Here is a 22713-nt window from a genome sequence, read left to right as displayed (position 1 = left end):
AATTGATACATTAAGACATTGAAGTTAGGTAGGACAACAAGAGACAACCAAATATGTTCCCCCTATTTTGGCAAATGTAACCAAAAAGTATTTTTGTGTGTGCGCAACAAGCGCATAATAAAACACAATAAAAGTTTTATGGTTGTTACTTTGGTTCCAATTTCCACAGTTATTTCAGCCTGTAGCATTGTTGTGTTTTTTTCCGTTATGTTAATAAAAGTTCTGTTTTAATAACAGTGATTTTTTTGTAGTTTCCTTGTCTTCCATTCAAACAATTGACGCCGAATTGGCGATTCACGCAAAACAGAAAGTGAAACTATAATACGCACGCATTTATAAGCTATTCAAAAAGAGAAAAAAAGAGGAAACCCTCATCTCACAGTGATACCGGTATTAACGGTGTTGTCACAGGTCGATTAACCGGAGGGGAAATTTCCTCATCGTCACAACCCTAGTATGACTGCAAGTGTGTATGAGTGTTTCCCAGAGCTGGGTTGTGGCAGGAAGGGCATGTAAAATTTATTTAAATTCATATAATAAATAAAGTGAATGGTGCACCAAACTATTATATAGATGCATGAAACCAACCCATAACAAGACTTAAACAACAAAGTATTAAAACTTTAAAAGATTACTTTCTTACTGGTAAACATTGAAACTAATTAATTAACAGCCATTAACTAATTAATTAAATATACAATCTAATTTACATGGCAAGGAGATGATAATCTAGAACAACAAAGTTGACAAGAATGGAATTGGCCTCTGGTGAACAAAATTGTTTTAAACTAAACTCAAAGTAAAACTGTATACTAACAGCTAGATGCTAAGCTTTAGCTAGAACTAGTTCTTTTGTATTTTGCACTGTCAGGAACTGTCCAACAAACAGAGGCCCTGTACTCTTTAGTCTTGGTCTTGTATAAAAGCACAGGTGACAGCATTCAGTCATAAACCAGAATCAGCTTTAGCTTCTCCTCTGTAGAACCACAGAAGACCAGCAAGTGCAACCATGATGGGAAAGGTAAAACTTCTCTCCAGCTCACAAGTTGAATTCAAATGAAAATTAAAGTAGACAAAAGTAAAAATACTAAAACTTGAATTTTCAGGTCGTCTTCTACGAGGATAGGAACTTCCAGGGTCGCTCTTATGAGTGTATGGGCGACTGTGGTGACTTTTCCTCCTACATGAGCCGTTGTCACTCATGCAGAGTGGAGAGTGGCTGCTGGATGATGTATGACCAAACCAACTACATGGGTAATGGGTATTTCTTTAGGAGGGGAGAGTATGCTGATTACATGTCGATGTTTGGAATGAACAACTGCATCAGGTCCTGCCGTATGATCCCCATGGTAAGCTGATTACACATAATATCTGTATATTTAGGCCTATATGCTTCTTTTTTATTTCTGCCATGATCAATGTGAAAATAACAGACTTCTCTTCCAATACAGTACAGGGGATCCTACAGAATGAGGATCTATGAGAGGGACAACTTTGGAGGTCAAATGTACGAGATGATGGATGACTGTGACAACATCATGGACCGTTACCGCATGTCTCACTGCCAGTCCTGCCATGTGATGGACGGCCACTGGCTCTTTTATGACCAGCCCCACTACAGAGGCAGGATGTGGCACTTCGGACCTGGACAGTACAGAAACTTCAGCAATTATGGTGGCATGAGATTCATGAGCATGAGGCGCATCATGGACTCTTGGTACTAGAGTTTCAATAAACCTTTTTCTCTACCACACTAAACATTGTGCATGTAAAATTTGATCATTAATGTATGCAAGTTTAACCAATCAAAAGTAAACAAACACAGCACATACGTTTATTATATTATATTATACAAATAACATATTTTGTTAGGAGAACTCCCCTGAGAATTTTATAGCTTGATAAATACAGGCAGGAGCACAAAGACCATCATCATCCCAAAAAGATGTTTAAAACATCTGGCCAACATATGAACATGTTCAAAAGATGACCAATACTTCACAGTGTGCACATGCCAGAAAATCATATCTGATTTAAAGCTTGCAATATATAAATGCACACCTGATCACTTTATGTAGCATATACTGTATGTAAACTCTGTCTGGAATAATCAATTAGAATAGTTTGATTCCAGCTGAAACAAAGAAGAGTTCTTGTGAACATAGCTAGTGAACAAATTAGAAATGAGGGTCGATAATAGTGAAGTACATAGTGTGTCCTTGACAAACTTGTGGAGACAGCAGCAAGCACTATCAACCCAATCCCTCTGAATATCAACTGGAGATAGCCTTTAAAAGGTAGTAAAAGGCATTCATCCTCTACACACCTCTAAGTGCACCCAAAGCAGTGAGAAGTGAACATATATGCAAACACCATGAAATGACAACCCAGCAACCCAGTTAGAGATTAGAGCACCTCAGTCTGTGCTGAGGTTAGTTCATTTTTTCTTACCATCTTCAACACAATCAAACACAGAACCTTTAGATTACAAGTTTAATTACAATCCCCAACACTGATCAATATTTTCAGTCACTAACTGTGTATACCATACAGAGAGTTTGCTTTCAATTTGAACTTAGGATATAGTAGACTAAGAAATAGAAGTGATATGTATTGCAATCCACAGCTTATTCTTTACCTTTTAACTCTGTCAATACATTGAAGTAATGATTGCATGCTCCCTTTTGTAGTATCACTTTCCTAGAAGCCTTTCGAGTAGAGGTGCAAAGTTTCAAAGTGTCAAAAACATAACATCTAATATAAAATAAGCAAAATATCATATTAACTGTGCCAAATTTCACACACACACACACACACACACACACACACACACACACACACACACACACACACACACACACACACACACACACACACACACACACAAATGTTTACTTGTTCAGAGATGTGATATTAGACTGATCTCAAATGAATTTTTTGCATTTGTGCTCCAGACAACAATTTAATGACTGAATTTAAAAATTAGTTTTATTCAAAATGAGTCAGTAGAATGTATTCCTTAGAGCTTGTGCTCAAATTGACAGTTTAACTGTTAACTAAAGAAGAATATTGACCGTTTGATGCTATCAGTTAAACAGTTTTAAATGTATTCATTTATTTTTTCGTTTGCTGCATAAATAAGTCACACAGTTGTTAACCCCTGAAGAATTAGAAGTGTAGAAAGGCAACTCCCAAGACTGGCCATTACAGGATGCCATTATCACTGGGATTCCCTGGGAATTTTCCAGACTATGGAGTGTTCCAATGGTGACATATGATTCTGCTGTATTTAGTGCACATGCAATCACAATAATGTCCGGCTAATTATACCATGATTATAAATCTGCTCGCTCACTGGACGAATATGACGGAATGCATCGTCACCTCTTACAACTTAAGGTTTCGCTTTCACTTCTGGTGCAGAAGAAATTTGAACAGCATCCTGAAGCTGCAGTTGCATGATGGATCAGAGGGGCCACATCTGTAATTTTTCATCTGTCCAAATGAAGCGAATTTGGCAGCATTTGTATTTGTGCCTATCAATGTTTTTTTTTTCTCTCTCTTTGTTTACAGCGTATGACGGCAGAGGCCTAATTTTAATACAAAATTGACTCTGAACATTTAAGAATCAATTCAGAATTGCTAGACAAAAACATCTCAATGCATTCTTAAAATTAAATGAGCACAGTGGACATGAGGGGTAATAATACACGAAGAGCTCCCTCAAATATTACAGAACCAATCCATTGAAGGTTTAATAAGATTTTGTTTAATAGAGAATGTTTAATAGAGATTCAATACAATGTTGAAAATATAATTTAATGTCATTATATATATGTCACAACCAGCGATCGCTTTGGATCGCTGGTTCTCACACGAACTTAAAACTACATTTCCGCATTTCCCAGGACTACATTTTCATACATGCACTGCTCCCAAACACGCACGCCTGCTCACTCATGTTTCCTGATTGCATCACCAGCTGGACCTTGTTCACAGACTGATTTCATCCCACTCATAAGCCACTCTCTCACGCTACCAGTTTGCCGATTCTTGTTTTCCTAGTAACATTACAACGCGGTTCCCTGTCTTGTTTCGATCCTAGCCTTGTACCCTTGTTATCCTGTTTAGCCGCCTGCCTTTCGACCTTTAGCCTGTTTTACGTTTATGATTCTGGACTGCCTGTATATACCTGTTTGCACCTGATGACCACTGCTTGCCTGACTTTGAATAAACTGCATATTGGATCTTACCTCCTGTGGTCTCCTGTCACTCCACCCCAGTCGTGGTAACAATATATATATATATGTATGTATGTATGTATGTATGTATGTATGTATGTATGTATGTATGTATGTATGTATGTATGTATGTATGTATGTATGTATGTATGTATGTATGTATGTATATTGATATATAGAATTGGTATATATATAGAATTGGACCAGATTTTGGTAAAAACCAACAAACATAAAACTAAAACAAAACAAAAATCTGAAAAAATGAGTTTTGTAATAACAATGGAGTGACGAAAGAAAGAAAGAAAGAAAAAAAGTATTTAGTAATTCATTCCCTAATTTTCCTTCTGCTTAGTCCCTTATTTACCACATGGAGGAATTTACCACCGACTATTCCAGCATATGTTTTAGGCAGTGAATGCCCTTTCAGCTGCAAACTGATAGAGTGCCCAGAGGAAACTCACACAAACACAAGGAGAACTTGAAAACTCCACAGAAATGCCAACTGGATCAACAAAATCAGTGTCCTTCTTGCTGTGAGGTGACAGTGTTGACTACTGAGCCACAGAGCCGCCAGTACTGAACTACAAAAATGTATTTAATACTTTATATAAAACACTTTTTTGGTGATGGCAGCTTAAAGATGCCTTTCATGTGTAGAATAAAGTCACATGAATTGTTCAGGTGTGATTTTTTCACAGACTTCAATAGTGTAAAAATATTGAGGTTTCTGTGCATCTAGTCTATCAAAACTGATCTTTATGTTGTATCTAATATTGGATTCAAGTCAGGTGATGGGCTATTCTACAACTTGATTTTCTTTCTTTTTTTCTGGTACTGAAACCATTTGAGAGATACATTGGCTTTGTTTTGAATCATTGTCTTGCTAAAATGTCCACCCTGATTTCATCTTCGTCATTGTGGTAATCTAGATGTTAGGCTGAAGGAGCTAATATTAATTTGCAATGACCTAGGTCAGAGGAATGTTTTCTAACTACTGAGAGATTTCAGCTGCTGTCTGGACTTTCACTGCCTTTCTAAATCTCCCTTTCTTTTTTTGTTCAACACTTTTCACAGTATCATTTTGTTTTATTACACATAACTTAATTTGTAAGCTAATTAGTTTTGTTTTCTTTGCATATGTGGATTTATTTTGTTTTTATTAACATCAGGTGAAAATTTAGTGAACTGCACCTTTACAAATATGTTTTCTGAAAAGAATGATGGCTGTATATTTCACTATAGAGTGAAAATTGTTTGTTTTTGCACTGATAAAAGCAAGTTCATTCTTTCAGCTTAAAAAGTAATTTCGAAGCAACGTCATGTCTGTGAAGTAAATGTGCAAATTGTGGTGAATGGATGAAAGTACTTTGTGACGATATCAGGTTTTCTGCACATTAATATTTGAGAAAGAGGTAGTTTAGTCCAATCACTGCGCTCATATTATGAAAAAGATGCATAATAAGTTACTTGTTACAGTGGCATTGTTCAGAGAAACAATAATTATTGTGAAAAGCTCTATACAAATAAACTAGAAGTGAATTGAGACTTAGGTCTTCAGTGTTTCATTTCTAAGTGTGCCAACACAAAAATGTTTGGGTGTTTTTACCACTTCCCCATACATGAGCAGAATGGGCATGGTGTGAGCTGTTACCTTACAGTGCCCGGCAAAGTTGCCTGCAAGCTTTTTGAACCTGGAAATGGTGGAATCCAGATATTACAGTTGTCTTCTTTAAAATAACAAAAACAACAACCACAAAAACAAAAAGATGTTAATACAATAAGTGTTAATATTAATGTCATAAACATATTTTTATACATACAGTATGGCTATAAAAGATAGCATTGTCAAAGGTACTCTTTCAATATTAAATGTCATAACTTAGATAATGTTAATGAAGTTACTAAGTAGTTTATACTATTTTACAATACTGCCAATACAAACAATACTTTACTTTTTTCAAGGTTTTTGGCACATGTCCTAATAGTATGATGAATTCAAAATGTTAAGAATTGGTTCTGCAATTACTGAGAACAATTGTTTTAAGAATTTTGTCGGTATAGGATCTGACACAGACATTGTTGATTTGGAAGATTTTCAAATACTTTCATTTAAATATTTAGTTTTGAAAAATAGGTTACAGATTATATAACCGCTATATACTTCTCTTAATTTATTAACTCTCAAATTACTTAAAGTCTAAAGACACTTGTTCTGGCAACACAAAGGAGTGAAGACTGCAGCCCTGCTCTTATGAAAATATGTATCACAAATAACAAAAATAAAAATTGGGAATGAGGTGCCACATTTCACTGGGGTTTTCTACACCCAAAGATACACAATAAAAACAACAACAAATTTTTTTTTTTAAATGAAATTACAGTAAAGATAAAGTTAAAAAAGAAAAAAACAAATACAGTAATAGATTAATCCAACAAGACCCAAGTCTTGTGTAGTAGTGCTTTAACTTAAGGTGGCAATTAAAAAGATGCTCATAAGAAACATTATATATAAAAAATGATGCAATAAGAATGAAGAAAAACAAATATGCAAAAATCTTGGTTAAGTCTTATAGTATTTAACACTTCAAATTCTTCCACTGTAGCAAACAGAAAGATAAGAAATTCTAGAATCTGAAAATATGTGAACAAAGATCTAGACACTAAGCTTTAGTTATAATAGCCACTATTCCAACTTGCTCAGTCAGGAACTGACTAACAATAGAGCTTGTGTAGTCTTTAGTCTTGGTCTAGTATAAAGGTACGGTCAACAGCAGTCAACCAACAAGCAGAATCAGCTTCAGCTTCTCTTTTGTGGGACTACTATTAGTCAACGAAACCATGAGGGTAAGCCTCAAACTAGCCTTCTATTACACTTAATTTTTGGCACAAAAATAATGATTGGTATTCTTATTTAAAACTGTGAATTTTCAGGTCACCTTTTACGAGGACAGGAATTTCCAGGGGCGCCATTATGACTGTACCGGTGACTGTGGTGACTTCTCCTCCTACATGAGCCGCTGTCACTCTTGCAGAGTGCACAGTGGATGCTGGATGATGTACGATCAACCAAACTACATGGGAAATCAGTATTTCTTTAGGAGGGGAGACTATGATGACTGCATGTCTATGTTCAGTATGAGCAACTGTATCAGGTCCTGCCGCATGATCTCTATGGTAAGATCTGTGTACTTAACATTTATTAACTGCAGGAACATTCTTCCATTCATTTAAAAAATATTGAGCAACACTGATTCTTTCAGAATAGTTATTTGTGAATGATACATCGTGACTGTGTCTAAAAACAGACCTGTGTTAGATATAAAAATGATTCTACATAATTAATCAATAGACAAATGATTTCTCTTCCACTACAGTACAGGGGATCCTACAGAATGAGGATTTACGACAAGGACAACTTTGGAGGTCAGATGTATGAGATGATGGGTGACTGTGACAACATCATGGACCGTTACCGCATGTCTCACTGCATGTCCTGTCATGTGATGGACGGCCACTGGCTCTTTTATGACCAGGCCCACTACAGGGGCAGGATGTGGTACTTCGGGCCTGGAGAGTACAGGAACTTCAACAATATGGGTGGCATGAAATTCATGAGCATGAGGCGTATCATGAACTCTTGGTACTAGAGTTAAAACCTTTCAATAAAGTTTCCTCTACAACATGAGCACTCCAAAAGATAATTTTTATTGTTTATTGTATTATCTGCATGTGAAACCCACCACAAACCCCACAAAAAATCAGCAAACTGAGGGCTCCAACTAATGTTTCATTTCATAATCGAATAATCAGATGATTATTTTTAAATTGATTGATTAATCTGGTTAAAATAAAATAAAATAAAAATTCAAATAAAGAAAAAAGTTAGCTTTTGTTAGCAGTTGTTGTGCCCATGTAAATAAGTTGTAAAGTTTTAGTTTTTTGACGCTTTAATGAGCATAAACCATTTTGTGCGCCATTTGTATGGCCCATTCTACAGATTTGGTTCAAACTCCGAATTGTAAGAATCTTAAAAAAATGCATTTTCCGCATTTTGCAACAGTCACCTCTTAATTAAAATTAACCATATATATATATATATATATATATATATATATATATATATATATATATATATATATATATATATATATATATATACTCATTTATGTGAACATTCTTAAAGTTTTGTAAAGCAGCTCCAATTTTTATTTGATTGTCAGGGTCCAAACATCATTAAAACTATAAAATTATATAGTTGGTACAGCAGGTTTATTTGTAAAAACAAATATCAGTAGTAAATGTTTTAAATATATTGATAAAAAAATACAAATTATAAAATTCCAACCACTTTAATTATGACATAAATATGACATGTTTAATGACAGTATTCTGTAGCATATATATATTTGTAGATTAAATACATATAGATTCAAATACATATGGCCTATAAAGTGTAGCCTATAATACCTATATTTTATTTTGGTTTATATATTATACTATAGTATTGTTCATGTATTTGCATGAAATTGGCTGTTTATAGCATACATACAGATAATCACGTTAACTACATATATAGCAACAACACAAAAAGGTTAATGGGAAAAACTTTTCATTAAATTCCTCCCCAGTTTTGTCCAAGAATAAGTCTTGTTCAGCACCCTCCAAATAATATTTAGCTATAAGACTTAGGGCCCTATCATATACCATATGTGCGCCCATAGATATTCTGGTCTAAAAAAGGAGGTGTGTTATGACGCATTGCTGATGCATTGCTATTTTGAGGAACTATAATAGATGGTTCAATAGACCAGCTCAAAGCAGGTCCATAGTCCAGCGCAGAGTGTGTTAGTTGTGCGCCTCGCTTACACATTGCTTAAAACATACAGGGTGTACAGCAATACGCAAATATCTTTACAAATGAAAAAGAATTAAAGGATTAAAATATTACATAAAATATTATTTTCTAGCCTACATAAATATAAAAACCATACTTTGATGCCTTCATCACCTCGTGGGGCTTTTTCAGTTTATTCATAACAATTTGCTTTTCTATAATATTATTATAGGTAGCATAATCATTTATTATATGCATATTTATATTTGTTTTATTAAAAACAAGCTTAGATTTGCCCACCTGTCAGGTTTTAGACCATATGGCGCATAGCATGTGTATTTGGAGGTAACTCAGTTTTTTGAGCACACTTTGTTATAATTGTTAATTTATTCTTTTGCTGGAAATTAGAGCTGAATTTAGAAATAGTTTTGAAACAAATCTTTGCGCTTAACAAACTAAATTAATTACGTATAGGCTAATGGATGTCTGTGCGTACAACAAGTTTCCCTATACATGAGAGTGAAAGTGAAAGTAAAGAATAAGGAAGCTCATCTCTTATTCTCGCGCTGCAGATGCTCTGTTTAACTGTTTTCTCGCTAGTAAAGGGTTCAGTTTTTCCACTTACAAAGTCTGTCATGTAAATAGCAAATGCGCTATGGCGTGACGCAACTGACTCTTAAAGGGAATGGGAGATGCGACTCTGATTGGTTTATTCTCAAAACACACCTATAACTCATTAAGAGAATAAGCTCAACCCTGTTAGACCATGCACCACAGTGCAGAGTTTTCCTTCCTTAAAATAGCAAAAGTGGATTCTGACGTAACCTTAATGCTTTTGCGCCATGCACTTTGGATTTTGCGAATGGATTGTCAAAATAGAGCCCATTATGTTGTAATTTGGGAAAATTCCACAGAGATTTAAATTATATTAGCTGTAAAATAATCTGCTTTTATTGTCGGTCATTTTTGGTATAATAACCACCCTTTGTATTTAATGTCAATTTTCCTGCCAGGCAAACTAAAATCTGGCCAGTTTTACTTATCCTATACACTCCTTTGCCCAAACTCACCATGAGTGAGATGAAAATGAAAGCACATCAGCACTGAGGAAAAGTCAAATGCTCAAAATATAATCTTTAAAATAATCACTTGTTTTAGAAATGTAGAAAAAAATATGACAGAGGTTTGTGATTAGGCATGGGCCGGCATAAGATTCTGACGGGATAACCTTGGATAAAAATATCACAAAAATTTCACGATATTGTGATTACATCCCTAAAATATTTTCTTTGTAAATGTCTTGGTAAAAAGCAACAATTTGTTTCCCCTTTGAACACAATATTTAATTATTTATTTTTTTGAGAAACATTTAAAGTATTTTGTAACAGTAAACATGTCAGACTAAACAATTCAAATAAATCATTGACTTCTGCCTTCTTCATTTGTTTCAAAAACACAGATTTCTTTACAATTAACGGCATCTTTGAATATATTTGCTGATATAGATACTGTTGTCCTAAAAAATAAATAAATAAATAAATATATATATATATATATATATATATATATATATATATATATATATATATATATATATATATATATATATATATATATAAATACTTTTTCAAACTGAGGTGTATCTTTAAAATAATTATCATCCCATGCCTATTTGTGATATAACAAACACAGTGGAATTAATTAATTGATGGCATTACTTAAAACCTTTTTTTTTCCATAGAGCATGATAAATTATCTACCTACACAGTTGTGTTTAACTATAGTGAAAAAATAGGGGATGAGGGGGCAGTAGGGTGAGATGGAGTAAACAGTTCTGAGGCTGAACAAGAGTTGCAATATGTACAGGATGTATACAATTAGATGTGTTTTGCATGAATTCCAAATTAAGTTTGCATATTAAGTGATTTTATTTTATAAGCCAGTCCAAGTGTGTGCATGTATGGGGTCAGTGCATGTGTGAGTTGAGGATGGTATTGGCTTTTGGAAAAAAGTGCTTCTCAAGTCTGGTTGTCCTCATTCTGATGCACCTGTAGGCACCTGCTCCTGAAGGCAACAGGTCGAGACGTTCAGATGCCGGGTGAAAGCTGTCTGTCGGATGTTCTCAGCTCTGCTAAGGCAGCGGGAGGTGTAAATGTCCAGCAGGGAGGGGAGAGGGCAGCCGATGATCTTTTGTGCTGCTTAGACTACCCTCTGGAGCCTCTCCCTGTCTGCCATGGTGCAGCCACCGTACCATACTGTGATGCAGTATGTCAATAGCAGGCTGCGGTCAAAGTTGTGCTTCCTGAAGACTCTCAGGAAGTGAAGCTTGTTGATGATCGCCGTGGTCATGAGATGTCATTTGACATGATCACGCCAAGAAACCGGAAGGTGTGGACCCTCTCCACACACTCACCATTGATGTAGAGTGGGGCTAAGTCTGTGCTGTGCCTCAAGAATGGCGACAATGAACTCTTTAGTTTTTTTGGTGTTTAGAGCTAGGTTATTCTCCCAGCACCATGTTGCCAGCTTCAAGACCACTTCATTACCCCTCAAGATGAGTTCGACCACTGTGCTGTAATCAGCAAACTTCACAATGAGGTTTCTGTCATGGGACAGACTACAGTCAAGGGTGTATAGACCATACAGGAAAGGGCTTAGCACACACCCCTGTGCAGAGCCGATGGTTAGTGTATGGGTGGAGGACCGGTGGGGGCCAAGTCTCACAGTTTGGGGCTGGTTTGGGGGGGGGGGGGGGGGGGGTTGGGGGGGGGCAAGAATGTTTTCTGACGAGTATGTCGAGAATGATTGTATTGAAAGCTGAGCTGTAGTCAACAAAGAGCATCCGAGCATTGTTCTGCTGCTGCTCCAGATGGCCCAGCACAGCATGGAGGGCTGTGGCAATGGCATCCTCTGTGGATCTGTTCGCACAATATGGGGTTGAGGTCCAGAGATAGATAGTCCTTGATGTGACAGAGAACCAGTCTCTCAATGCACTTCATTATTATTATAGTAAGGGCCACAGGACGATAACCATTCAGGCTAGTGATGGAAAACTTCTTTAGTACCAGGATGATTGTCCCAGACTTTAGACAGGAAGGGATGATTACTTGGGCTAAGAAGAGGTTGAAGACTGAGGTGAGCATGAGGGCGAGTTGAGGTGCACATGCCTTTAGCACCTTGCCAGGTTGCCACTCCTTCCTGGAGTTTACTGCTAGGAGCATCCATCTGGCATCTTGCTCTGTTACAGTGTGTGGAGTGGTGCAGGAAGCTAGATAGGGTAGGGAGTCGGACGGGAGCAGATGAGTGGTGCTGTTGTTTTGTTTTTAAAGTGGGCAAAGAAGCTATTCAGCTTTTCTGCCAGTGGTGTACCCAGGTCTCCTTTTGTCACATCACAGCCTCTGCAGTTGGTGATGTCACGAATGCCGTTCCACACCTCTCGAGTGTTATTGCTGGATAGATGGAAAACTAGTCTCCTTTTTAGGTCTGTCTTGGCTTTTTTAATTACTTTTTCAAGTTGGCTCTGGCAGCTCTGTATAGAGCTAGACAGAGCCACTTAACTGGAAAATGAATTCATGTTTTTGCCAGTTTGTCATCAGCTTTTCTCTGTGATGATTTCTACTCTGCCTTATCTTACCTTGTCTTCTCTTGTCCTGCCCAGCCTTGCCAGTCCAGTAAAGATTTATTTTATTAATGTTTCCCTCTGCGTAGTTTTTGTTGATTTATTGTATTATTGATAAACCCATCTTTTGTTTCTGCATATTGAGTCCTCATCTCCTCCCAAACCACACCTGACACAAGCATTTAAAAACATTCTAAAGGAAAAAGGGAAAACACTGAAAACACTCCTCTCATTCCTGCTGAAAGCATTGAATCAAAAATGAACCTAGGAAATAGTGAAAAGCATGATCTAGGCAAGTGTAGAAAGAGAACATGGTTGTCTGTGTAAAAGACCAGTGCACTGCACTGCAGGGTCAGGTAATTATATACAATAGGGAACAAACTGTCTTTTTAACTGGAGCAGGTATAACAAGTTAACCAAGAGCAAAAATAGTGCTTTGGAGCCACAACAATCTGTTGTGACACCATGGGCACTGTGTCTTCTAAAAATGTTCAATTAAATTACAATCTTTTTTTTTTAGCAACTCGCTACTATAAAAAACACTATGATGCTATTATTATTGCTATTATTATTATTATTATTATTATTGCTATTATTATTATTATTATTATTATTATTATTATTATAACTATATTTATGTCATTATAATGTTATAAATATAAATGATAATGTACAATATCAATACCAAGAATTGTTTCCAGACAAGACCAACAAATTAATACTAATTTTAACATAAATTTCAGGTCCTTTTCTACAAGGACAGGATCTTCCAGGGTTGTTCTTAAGAGTGCACTGTGACTGTGCTAAATTTTCCTACATGAGCTCCTGTCACTCTTGCAAAGTGGAGAGTGCCTGCTTGTTGATGCACGATCAGCCCAGCTACATGGGAAGTGGATATTTCTTCAGGAGGGGAAACTATAGGAATACAGTTGGGATAAGATTTATGAGCATGCGGCATATTATGCAATATTAATACTTATGTTCTAGCACAGTAGTTAATTCATTTCACAATAATATAAAAACTGCGACTCAATTCAGTGTCATTAGTGTTCATAATGATCAGAAAGATTACAGACATGAAACACCCAACACAGCAACATTGCAGACACCACTCTTCACCAGAAATTGTTAAGGCAGGTAAATTAGCCAAAATTGCTGTTCTGATTTTTGGGGTAAAATATATTTTTAAAAAATATATTGCATCCATTGTATCCATACAACATCAGCCCTCCAAATTGTTCTTTAATAATAAAAAATAAATAAATAAAACTGGTCTGTGGTATACAAAAGTTTGAAGACCACTACATTATACTATAGCTGGGGTTTCCAACATTTTGTAAAGAGCTGTTTATGGTATGGGAACCCCAGGTATAAACAACAGTAATAATCACAGTTTAAACATTGAAATAAAAAATAGGAACTAAACATACGTTATAAATGTTATAATTATTTTAAAATATAATGAATAAATTAAGTAGTAACAGAAACAAATACAAGGATGCCTGTTACATTTTAAGAGAGGGGTCCCTCACACAAGGAGGTTCACATTTTGGGTGGCATCTAAAATGTTAAGTAAGTATATTTTACCGATCATATCATATTGCCAGCTAGACCAAATAATTTATTTTATGACACAAACTAATTAAAGGTCACTCTTTGTTATTTTTGACTAGCTTTTCAGTCCCAGTGTTTGACTATAATGACACCTACAGGCCAAATATGAAAAGAATATATATGTTATTAATTTTTTTTGTTTGCCAAACCATTCTCAATGTGTATATTTTCAACACTTGATAAATGTTTTAACTAAAAATAAAAATCACAGCTACATTACCAACATCAAGAAAAAAAAGTTGTTGGTTCAATTTAGCTAGTTAATCAAAGTAAAAAAGATTTGACTGGTTGCTTTATTTTTTATCTATTCTTTTACTATTACCTATGTAAAACCAGTACTCTATTTATCTTGATTAAATTGATAATCTGTCTAATCTATGACCCTACTTAATCCCTTGAACCCCTTGAATATCTTATCACCCCATGTTTTTTTTAAACAACACATCCTTGAAAAACATTAACATTGTGGTTGTATGAAGCTGTATACATTTGCTGCAAGTTCTTTTTGCAACAATGACCCACTGCTTCTTATGTTGCAGGAGTGTTTTGAACAACTATGGTATGGTTTTAAGCCACACTGAGACTTGCATATCAGAAGACAACACTGACATGCAATGAATGCATGGTGGCGTTTAAAGACGTGAAACGCAGAGCGCAGACACTCTTGACAGTTCTGGAGGTAATTAATACTATGAAAACACTAATAGTGAAATGGTGTTTTATAATGACCAAAACAACATTTCAGTTGTTTTACAATGTGATCAACCTGCTAGTTTGTCCATTTACACACATTTTTTATCATCACATGTTCTCTTAAAACAAAATCACTATTTTAATGCACATAATGGAATTTGTTTGGTAAAAGTGTTTCCATTGTGTGCATAAATTTTTTTATTTGCATTTTCAAAATATGTGCGCATCCTGGCATTTTCATCAACCAATTTTTTTATGCGCATATCCAAAATGCGCATAAAAATAATTTGATGGAAACAGTATGACAGCTGCAGGTCCAACTGATTCTTTGGACATTTTGTGGACTTTTTGGGGATTTTATTATTATTATTATTATTATTACAAATTCTTAGACCTATTTGGCCAAACGATCATTTTTAATTTTCTCCATGTAAATTTTTAAATAAAGAAAACAGCGTGCACTTTAAATTTAGGAATTGGTTCATCTGTACTTTATTGAAACATCACGTTCCTATGTAAAAAAAAAAATCTATTTTTAAAAATAAGAATCATTGATACGTCTCATGCTCATGAATCTTGTGCCACCCATATTACTGAAGTTCCTGTACTCTCCAGGTCTGAAGTACATCATCTTGCCTCTGTAGCGGGCCTGCTCATACATGAGCCAGTGACCATCCATTACATGGCAGGATTGGCAGTGAGACATGCGGTAACGGTCCTGAATGTTGTCACAGTCATCCAACATCTCGTGCATCTGACCGCCAAAGTTCTCCCTCTCATAGATCCTCATTCTAAAGGATCCCCTGTGCTGCAAACATATAAACAGAAATGTAAAAAGTGTGCTAAGTATTTACAAGAGCATTTAGTAACCAGTTCTGCGGCTACTGCATTATGTATGTTATTTACTTACCATGGGGATCATTCGGCAGGATCTGATACAATCATTCATGCCAAACATAGCCATATAGTCAGCATAGTCACCCCTCCTGAAGAAATACTGATTGCCCATATAGTTGGGACGATCATACATCATCCAGCAGCCACTCTCTATTCTACAAGAGTGGCAACGGCTCATGTAAGAAGACATGTCTGCACAGTCACCCATACATTCATAAGAGCGACCCTGGAAGTTCCTGTCCTCATAGAAGATGATCTATTTTGGAACACAAGGAGAAACATTGAAACACACTGAATGCATTTTTGAATGAAAATAGCATTCTATAGATATATCATTGTTTTTCATTTCTAGTACTTACTCTGCCCATGATGATAATGATCGTCCTTTTGGAACACTTTTGTAATAGTGCACTGGCAATCTGCTCATGTTAACCCTTACATTTATACCTGCCCAAACCTAAAGAATATGTGCCTCCTATTGTGAAAAATCCTGACAAAGCAGCATGGTATAGAGGCCCATGGAAAGCTGAATTGCTTTCGTAATATGTTAATGAAACTCTATATGTTAATGAGTTTCTAGCTTGTAGGTTTAGAAGTCAAATCAATTTGAGTTTATGAGACTCAAATACAAAACATGACTATATGCTGTCAGCTTACTCATCCTCAGGACATCCAATTGACTTTTAAGAAGATTTTCATCTGAAGTCAATGGTAGCAATCACTTTAAGAAAGTCAAAGTTATATTTCAGGAAACACTAAACTAATACCTGTACAATACATTTAGAGTGTTTTTTACAGCCAAATTATTGATCTAAGCAAAGAAACTGTACATAAACATATTGCTCACTGTTTGTTTAATAAAAAAAAAAAACAGTGATACCACAAATATGGACATAAGATCATTGACCAGAAAGTTATGGTTGAACAGTTTGAAACATCTGTCAACAAATATCCAAGATTATCTGTTAACCCCAGGTATAATATGCACCATGTGATTACAGGTAACCCAGGATTCTGTTTATCCAGAGCTTAGAATGATCCAAAGTTAACAATTTTAAGTTTGAAAACCCTCAATGGTACACTGATCTTCAACCTACAGTACAAAACGATGTGCTGATGATAATAGAGCTCTGGACGAATCTTTTAATAGATTTAATACATTTTGGAACATTATAGGAGTCCTAAATTGCTGCACTGTGCTATCAAACACATTGATTGCATTGTCTTTCATACCAAAGTCAAAGTTCAAAATCGCTCAATAATCCACTCTGTGGTTATTCTGCTCATGTACTCATATATTAGGGGTTGTCAAAATTAATTGTTTCTTCGGTGCACTGTGATGCAGACACGGACAATCCGGTATCGGTTCAGTAATAATCATAACCGGTTATTATGAACTGACGTTATTTGTCTCATTTGCACTGCCATTTGTCTCATTGCACGTCGCCATAGCTTACTCTGGCGAGGGAGGCGAACACAGAAACTGTGCACAATTTCACTGCGTGTGTGTTTTCTGCACAGTCTTTCACTGACACTTACTGCAGAAGCTTCTATTTCACTGCGATTGAGAGAATTAAAGTAAACTCAACTTCTCTCTCTCTCTCACTCTCACTGTGGCCCATTTGACCTGCTGGCATGACTTTTTCCTCTCCTCTTGACTTGTACAGCAATACTTCTGGATAGAGGTGTGCATTCCCGCAGCTTTACCGTGGGAGCTGTGGCACCCGACCAGATTTCTTGCGGCGCAGGAATAAATTTCCAAATACCGCGGGAGCGGTCGGTAACTCTGGTGTAATTTGAATGGGAGCGGGCGATCTAGCAATATTGCTCCCCAGTGAGCGAGTGTGTTTATGTGTGTGAATGAGAGAGTGCATGATGCTGTGTGTCACTGTCTAAGCCTGAGTGTGTCTATGTGTGTTTATACAGACAGCTTGTATAATTCTGGTGTAATTTAAATGGGAGCGGGCGATCTAACAATATCGCTACCGAGCAAGCGAGTGTTTATGTGCGTGAATAAAAGCGCATGATGCTGTGTGTCCTTGTCTATGTATGTCTGTGTGTGTCTATGTGTGTTTACACGGATGCTTTTTTTTTTTTTTAGTTTTCAGTCAAGTGCAAATTTTAGTTTCAGAATTTTCATTTCAGTGCATCTCTACAACATTGTTTTTGGAAAGCAACGTGATCGCATTTGAACATATGTGGATTTGTATGAAAACAAGTGTTCACAGCAAATTTCCCATAAAAATACAATTTTAACTTGACTGCACATATAAAAGTCATTTGTAAAGCTTCATCTGTAAGGGTTACAAGTAATAATGTTGTACATTTTCAGCTGCTTGCACAGATTGTTTTAATATATATATATATATATATATATATATATATATATATATATATATATATATATATATATATATATATATATATATATATTAACTAATTTAGTTAATATATATATATAAAAAGCCAGTGAACACACAATCATATAAATGATGAATAATGCGTTGTTCTGGTTCCATATATTTAGTGTGCAGCTTTATTCAAAATACGCAACGCAATTATAATTTTATTCAAAATAATAACGCAATTTACGCAGTTGCAGTTTTTTATCAATGTGTTCTTTGCATGTGTTCAACATGCAAAGAAATATGGATAACACCAAGGAAGCACTTTTTGAAGGCAAGTTTTAGTATAAAACAATTAATGTCGCATTACCAGGCTCTCCAGAGCTCCTCCACAGTTTCTTGCAATTTCGTATGTTTCATTTTTAACTTTTAACTTTTGTTTTAATGAAATTTGTTACCGCATGGCAAACGGAAAGGAAAACCTCTGCATTTCATGACTTGGTGGTCCTTTAAGATTAAAAATAAAAATAAAAAATGCTGCTTGAATGTTAGACTCTTAATAAGAGTATTATATTAATCATATTAAAATCTGAGTATTAAAGTCCATGTAAATGAAGTGCCAGATGAAGTCGTGAGCTGTTAAATACAGTGCATTCCTCTGCCTTTCAGCATGCGACCTTCAATGTTTCAGTAAATTTGACGGGTTTCCCCATTAAATGTAACTTTTGTAAAGCGTCTGCTTTACGTTGATTTGTCAGAATCCTTGTGAAATACAGCCATACTTTAGAATGCCTAGTTTAAGCAAATTTGATGAACGCGATCATGCGTGTTGAATCTGAAGGGAGTCGCTCCGGCAGCCCTGTCCTGTGTGCGTTGTGTGTGTGTCTGTGTGTGTGTGTCTGTGTGTGTGCGCACGCATGCGCGCGTGTTTCTTAGCAACAAACCTGCCTAAAAATTGTTGTCCGTGGCCACTAAATCAAAAAAGTTATGAATTGCCATGAGATTGCGTTGCACTCTCCCCCAATAATGTCAAAAGACTGGATTGTTTTAGCAACTGGCTGAATGTAAAGAAGGACTAAACAAAATTGTTTCTACTTTATAATTAATGTTCTCAACTCACAACAATACAACTTTACAATGAGTCCAATTGTTTGTATTCAATACTTTATTGTTATTATAATTTTCCATTTTCCATATTTGCAATGCCTGTATTTTGGCATTTTTTTTTGCAGTCCACTTAGAATCCAACTTGGAAATAAATTTTTCTTTATTGTCATTGATTGTTTTGAAATTCAAATGACATTAACATGCCTGTGTTTTTATTTCTGTAATAAATATGGCTGTCAAGATAGGATCTTGATGGTTTATTGTGGGTTTGTTGTTTACATGAAGAAATCTGTGTTACAAGTTAAACAAAAATTCTGATTAACAATTATATTTTGAATTTAAATAGTTTTTGTCTTAATTTTACATTTTAATAGCCAACATCACAAGTTTCAGCGATTAATCACAATTGTCAAAAAAAGTGTGATTAATTAGTTGTTTTTTTAATCGATTGACAGCACTAATATATATATATATATATATATATATATATATATATATATATATATATATATATATATATATATATATATATATATATATATAAATGAAAATGCAGGCATGAAACAGTTAAAACTAATTTAAATCATGTTTTAAAGGGTCATGTGTGTCATGTGTAATCATTTGTGATGGAACTTTGCAACTTTATATGTATATACACTAATTGTGATACACTTTACATACATCACTTTATATATATGATATAAAAATAGAATATTATAACAGTTTTATTTTTAATTCTTAATATTAATAATAATTTGAAATTGTTTTTGACAAACACACTGTTCTGCATTTGTCAGTGTTAAAACTTTAAGCACAATAAAAGTAGTATTTTATTATGCATAATCTTTTTGAAGAAACGAATGAACATGGCATTGTGTAAACTGTACACCACCTGTAGGTTTAGTTATAATGGACCACAATAAATGCACTCTAAACGCTTCCATACTGATCTGCTGAATCAGGAGGTTGTCCTCAAATTTCAATAGCAAGCACATGGTTTTATTCAGTATGCCCGGGTATAAAAGTAAGGGACAAACCTGGCAAGGGAACAGAGCAGCGTAAACGGAAGCGTTTCAGATAATAATAATAAAAATGACAAGCACCAGCATGAACACCTGCAGGGTAAGTACTAAAATGAGAAACAAATAATTTCCTCTCTCTCTCCATCAATGCAGTATTTATTCACATGGATACTTCACTTACAAGTAACCTTGTTATGTTTAATCTTTCCAGGTCGTATTCTATGAGGACAGGAATTTCCAGGGTCGCTCTTATGAGTGCATGAGCGATGTGGCTGACATGTCTCCCTTCCTTAATCGCTGTCACTCTTGCAGAGTTGAGAGCGGCTGCTTTATGATGTATGACCGTCCCAACTACATGGGAAATCAGTATTTCTTCAGGAGGGGAGACTATGCTGATTACATGTCTATGTTTGGCATGAATGACTGTATCAGATCCTGCCGTATGATCCCCATGGTAAGAAAATATACTACACTTTCCACAGTGTTTAGTTACTAAATGCATTTACAACTAGTATATGTCTGTTAATGTTTACACATTTGTAGCATAGGGGAACCTTCAGAATGAGGATCTATGAGAGGGAGAACTTCGGTGGTCAGATGCACGAGATGATGGATGACTGTGACAACATCATGGACCGTTACCGAATGTCTCACTGCCAGTCCTGCCATGTGATGGAAGGCCACTGGCTTGTGTATGAGCAGCCCCAATACAGAGGCAGGATGATGTACATGAGGCCTGGAGAGTACAGGAGCCCCAGAGAAATGGGTGGCATGAGATTCCTAAGCATGAGGCGTATCAATGATTCCTTCTATTAAAAAGTTGATTGTATTTTGCAAGAAAATGTTCCTTTTGAAAATAAAGCACATTTAAACTACTCTCTTAGAATCTACTTATTTATCTTTTTTAGCATACTAAGATTAAATCTAGCAAAACAACATTGTGACATGCAATGTAAAAAATGTATGCTGCTTCAACTTAAAGTATGTGTTCATGCTGCCTTAAAATGTTGTTTACTTCACTTAAATAAACACACAAAACACCAGGAGAACCTGCAAACTCCACACAGAAACAGCCAGAACCAGCTACCTTTTTACTCTGAGGCTAACCACTATGCCACCAGGCCAGCACTAATGTTTCCACTAACAGACAATGAATGAGCAGCATGAAATGCCATCAGTCTACAGAGATTTCCCAGTCTTTCTCTGTTGCAATGGGGATTTCACAATAATTCCCCCCGAAAAAACCAAAGCAAACACTAATAGATTACTATGGTATAAATACAGCGATACCAAATACAAAAGAGAGAGAGATTGACTTAGAATATCACTTACCTGATCTAAAATGACTTGTTCAGTTTTTCTCTATGGACATATTATGCAGCCTCTGTCACCATATTGTGGCAGAATGTCAATCATCAATTATTTTACTTTGCTCAAAAAGACTGGCTAATGTGCTGATTTTTGTGGATCCACAGTGTGTGGATATTTGACAAGAAAACATCATGTGGTCAAAAAGTTACCTCAAAATTACTGAATTTAAGGTTAACTTTTGTATGAACCCATTATATGAAATGACAGGTGATTAACTGGTGATGTTTTTTTTTTTTACTTTTATAAATTAAAGTATGAAGAACACAAGAAATTTGAATGAAAAGTGTTTGGGTAAGGTTCTGAGTTTTTTATCCTGAAAAAAAGTGCTTAATAGATTTTCTGTAAACAAAATGAAAAGTTAATAAAAATGTATTGAATTGCAATGAAATATAACAAGTTTAATTCTGATGTCTCTATTCATTTTCACAGAAGCAGCAGTGATTATTTTGGATTTATTTTGAGTTAAATTTTTTATTTATTTTAATTTTTTACACACTAGAAACTTAGATTCTCTATAAACTATTTATAACACAGAATAAACTGTGTTGCATACATAAAGCAGGTAAAGCACTCTCAAAATTAGGCTTTTGAATCAGTGGTTCTCAAAGTAGGGGTCGGGACCCAGCGGGGGGTCATGATGAAGGGGAGCCGCTTGGGGATTTCCAAAAATAATTAATTTATAATGAAACATTTTATCTATAACCTACAGAAGAAAAAAAAATAGCATTTAGTTACATTAAAAAACAACATGCAAATAAAAAGCCATCAGCCTTTCCATTTTTTGCGACCCCTAGAGTAATTATGTAATAGTAAAGACACAGCAAATTTTCAGGCACCAGGTTTAACTTTCTGACATCTTTACGGCAATCATGTACATTAAACATAAATGCAGGCCACAACTGAACATGGAGGATAGTCTCTGAGTGGCATTCTTCAAAATTAAATGAAGAATTGACTTCCAATAGGCATA

At 35.4% G+C, this 22713-nt stretch overlaps 4 protein-coding genes and 1 long non-coding RNA gene across 5 annotated transcripts in view; 4 read left to right on the top strand and 1 right to left on the bottom strand.

Moving 5' to 3' along the window:
* LOC147842349 (uncharacterized) overlaps positions 1-22713 on the top strand; it is a 736864-nt gene that overhangs the window by 378549 nt on the left and 335602 nt on the right. The window lies entirely within an intron of this gene.
* crygm2d11 (crystallin, gamma M2d11) lies at positions 948-1758 on the top strand. Its single transcript, NM_001109858.1, is given in 3 exon segments — positions 948-1021; positions 1107-1349; positions 1452-1758. Coding segments are annotated over 3 exon segments (528 nt in total). The 5' UTR covers positions 948-1009; the 3' UTR covers positions 1725-1758.
* Positions 7025-7921, top strand: crygm2d13 (crystallin, gamma M2d13). Its single transcript, NM_001002408.1, is given in 3 exon segments — positions 7025-7085; positions 7173-7415; positions 7616-7921. Coding segments are annotated over 3 exon segments (522 nt in total). The 5' UTR covers positions 7025-7079; the 3' UTR covers positions 7889-7921.
* Positions 15478-17946, bottom strand: crygm2e (crystallin, gamma M2e). Its single transcript, XM_087267767.1, has 3 exons — positions 16258-17946; positions 15912-16154; positions 15478-15809 (listed from the first exon to the last, which is right to left on the bottom strand). Exons 1-3 carry the CDS (start codon positions 16264-16266, stop codon positions 15537-15539), a joined length of 525 nt encoding a protein of 174 aa, XP_087123893.1. The 5' UTR covers positions 16267-17946; the 3' UTR covers positions 15478-15536.
* crygm2a (crystallin, gamma M2a) lies at positions 20407-21247 on the top strand. Its single transcript, NM_001018121.1, has 3 exons — positions 20407-20472; positions 20584-20826; positions 20916-21247. The coding sequence occupies exons 1-3, from the start codon at positions 20443-20445 to the stop codon at positions 21186-21188; spliced, it is 546 nt and encodes a 181-aa protein (NP_001018131.1). The 5' UTR covers positions 20407-20442; the 3' UTR covers positions 21189-21247.

The sequence above is a fragment of the Danio rerio genome, chromosome 9 (assembly GCF_052040795.2).
Source record: "Danio rerio strain M-AB ecotype USA chromosome 9, GRCz13ab, whole genome shotgun sequence".
Lineage (NCBI taxonomy): Eukaryota > Metazoa > Chordata > Actinopteri > Cypriniformes > Danionidae > Danio > Danio rerio.
The sequence above is the reverse complement of the archived record's forward strand: the minus strand, read 5'-3'. Positions and strand labels throughout refer to the sequence as shown.

What these genes read in the sequence shown, in the direction of transcription:
- crygm2e (XM_087267767.1), bottom strand. An exon ending in CCTGCCGAATGATCCCCATG is followed by an intron (nt 15,810 to 15,911) that starts GTAAGTAAATAA and finishes ATATGTTTGCAG; the next exon opens with CACAGGGGATCCTTTAGAAT.
- crygm2a (NM_001018121.1), top strand. Translation starts at nt 20,443, where the DNA reads ATGACAAGCACCAGCATGAACACCTGCAGG. An exon ending in CCAGCATGAACACCTGCAGG is followed by an intron (nt 20,473 to 20,583) that starts GTAAGTACTAAA and finishes TAATCTTTCCAG; the next exon opens with GTCGTATTCTATGAGGACAG. An exon ending in CCTGCCGTATGATCCCCATG is followed by an intron (nt 20,827 to 20,915) that starts GTAAGAAAATAT and finishes ACACATTTGTAG; the next exon opens with CATAGGGGAACCTTCAGAAT.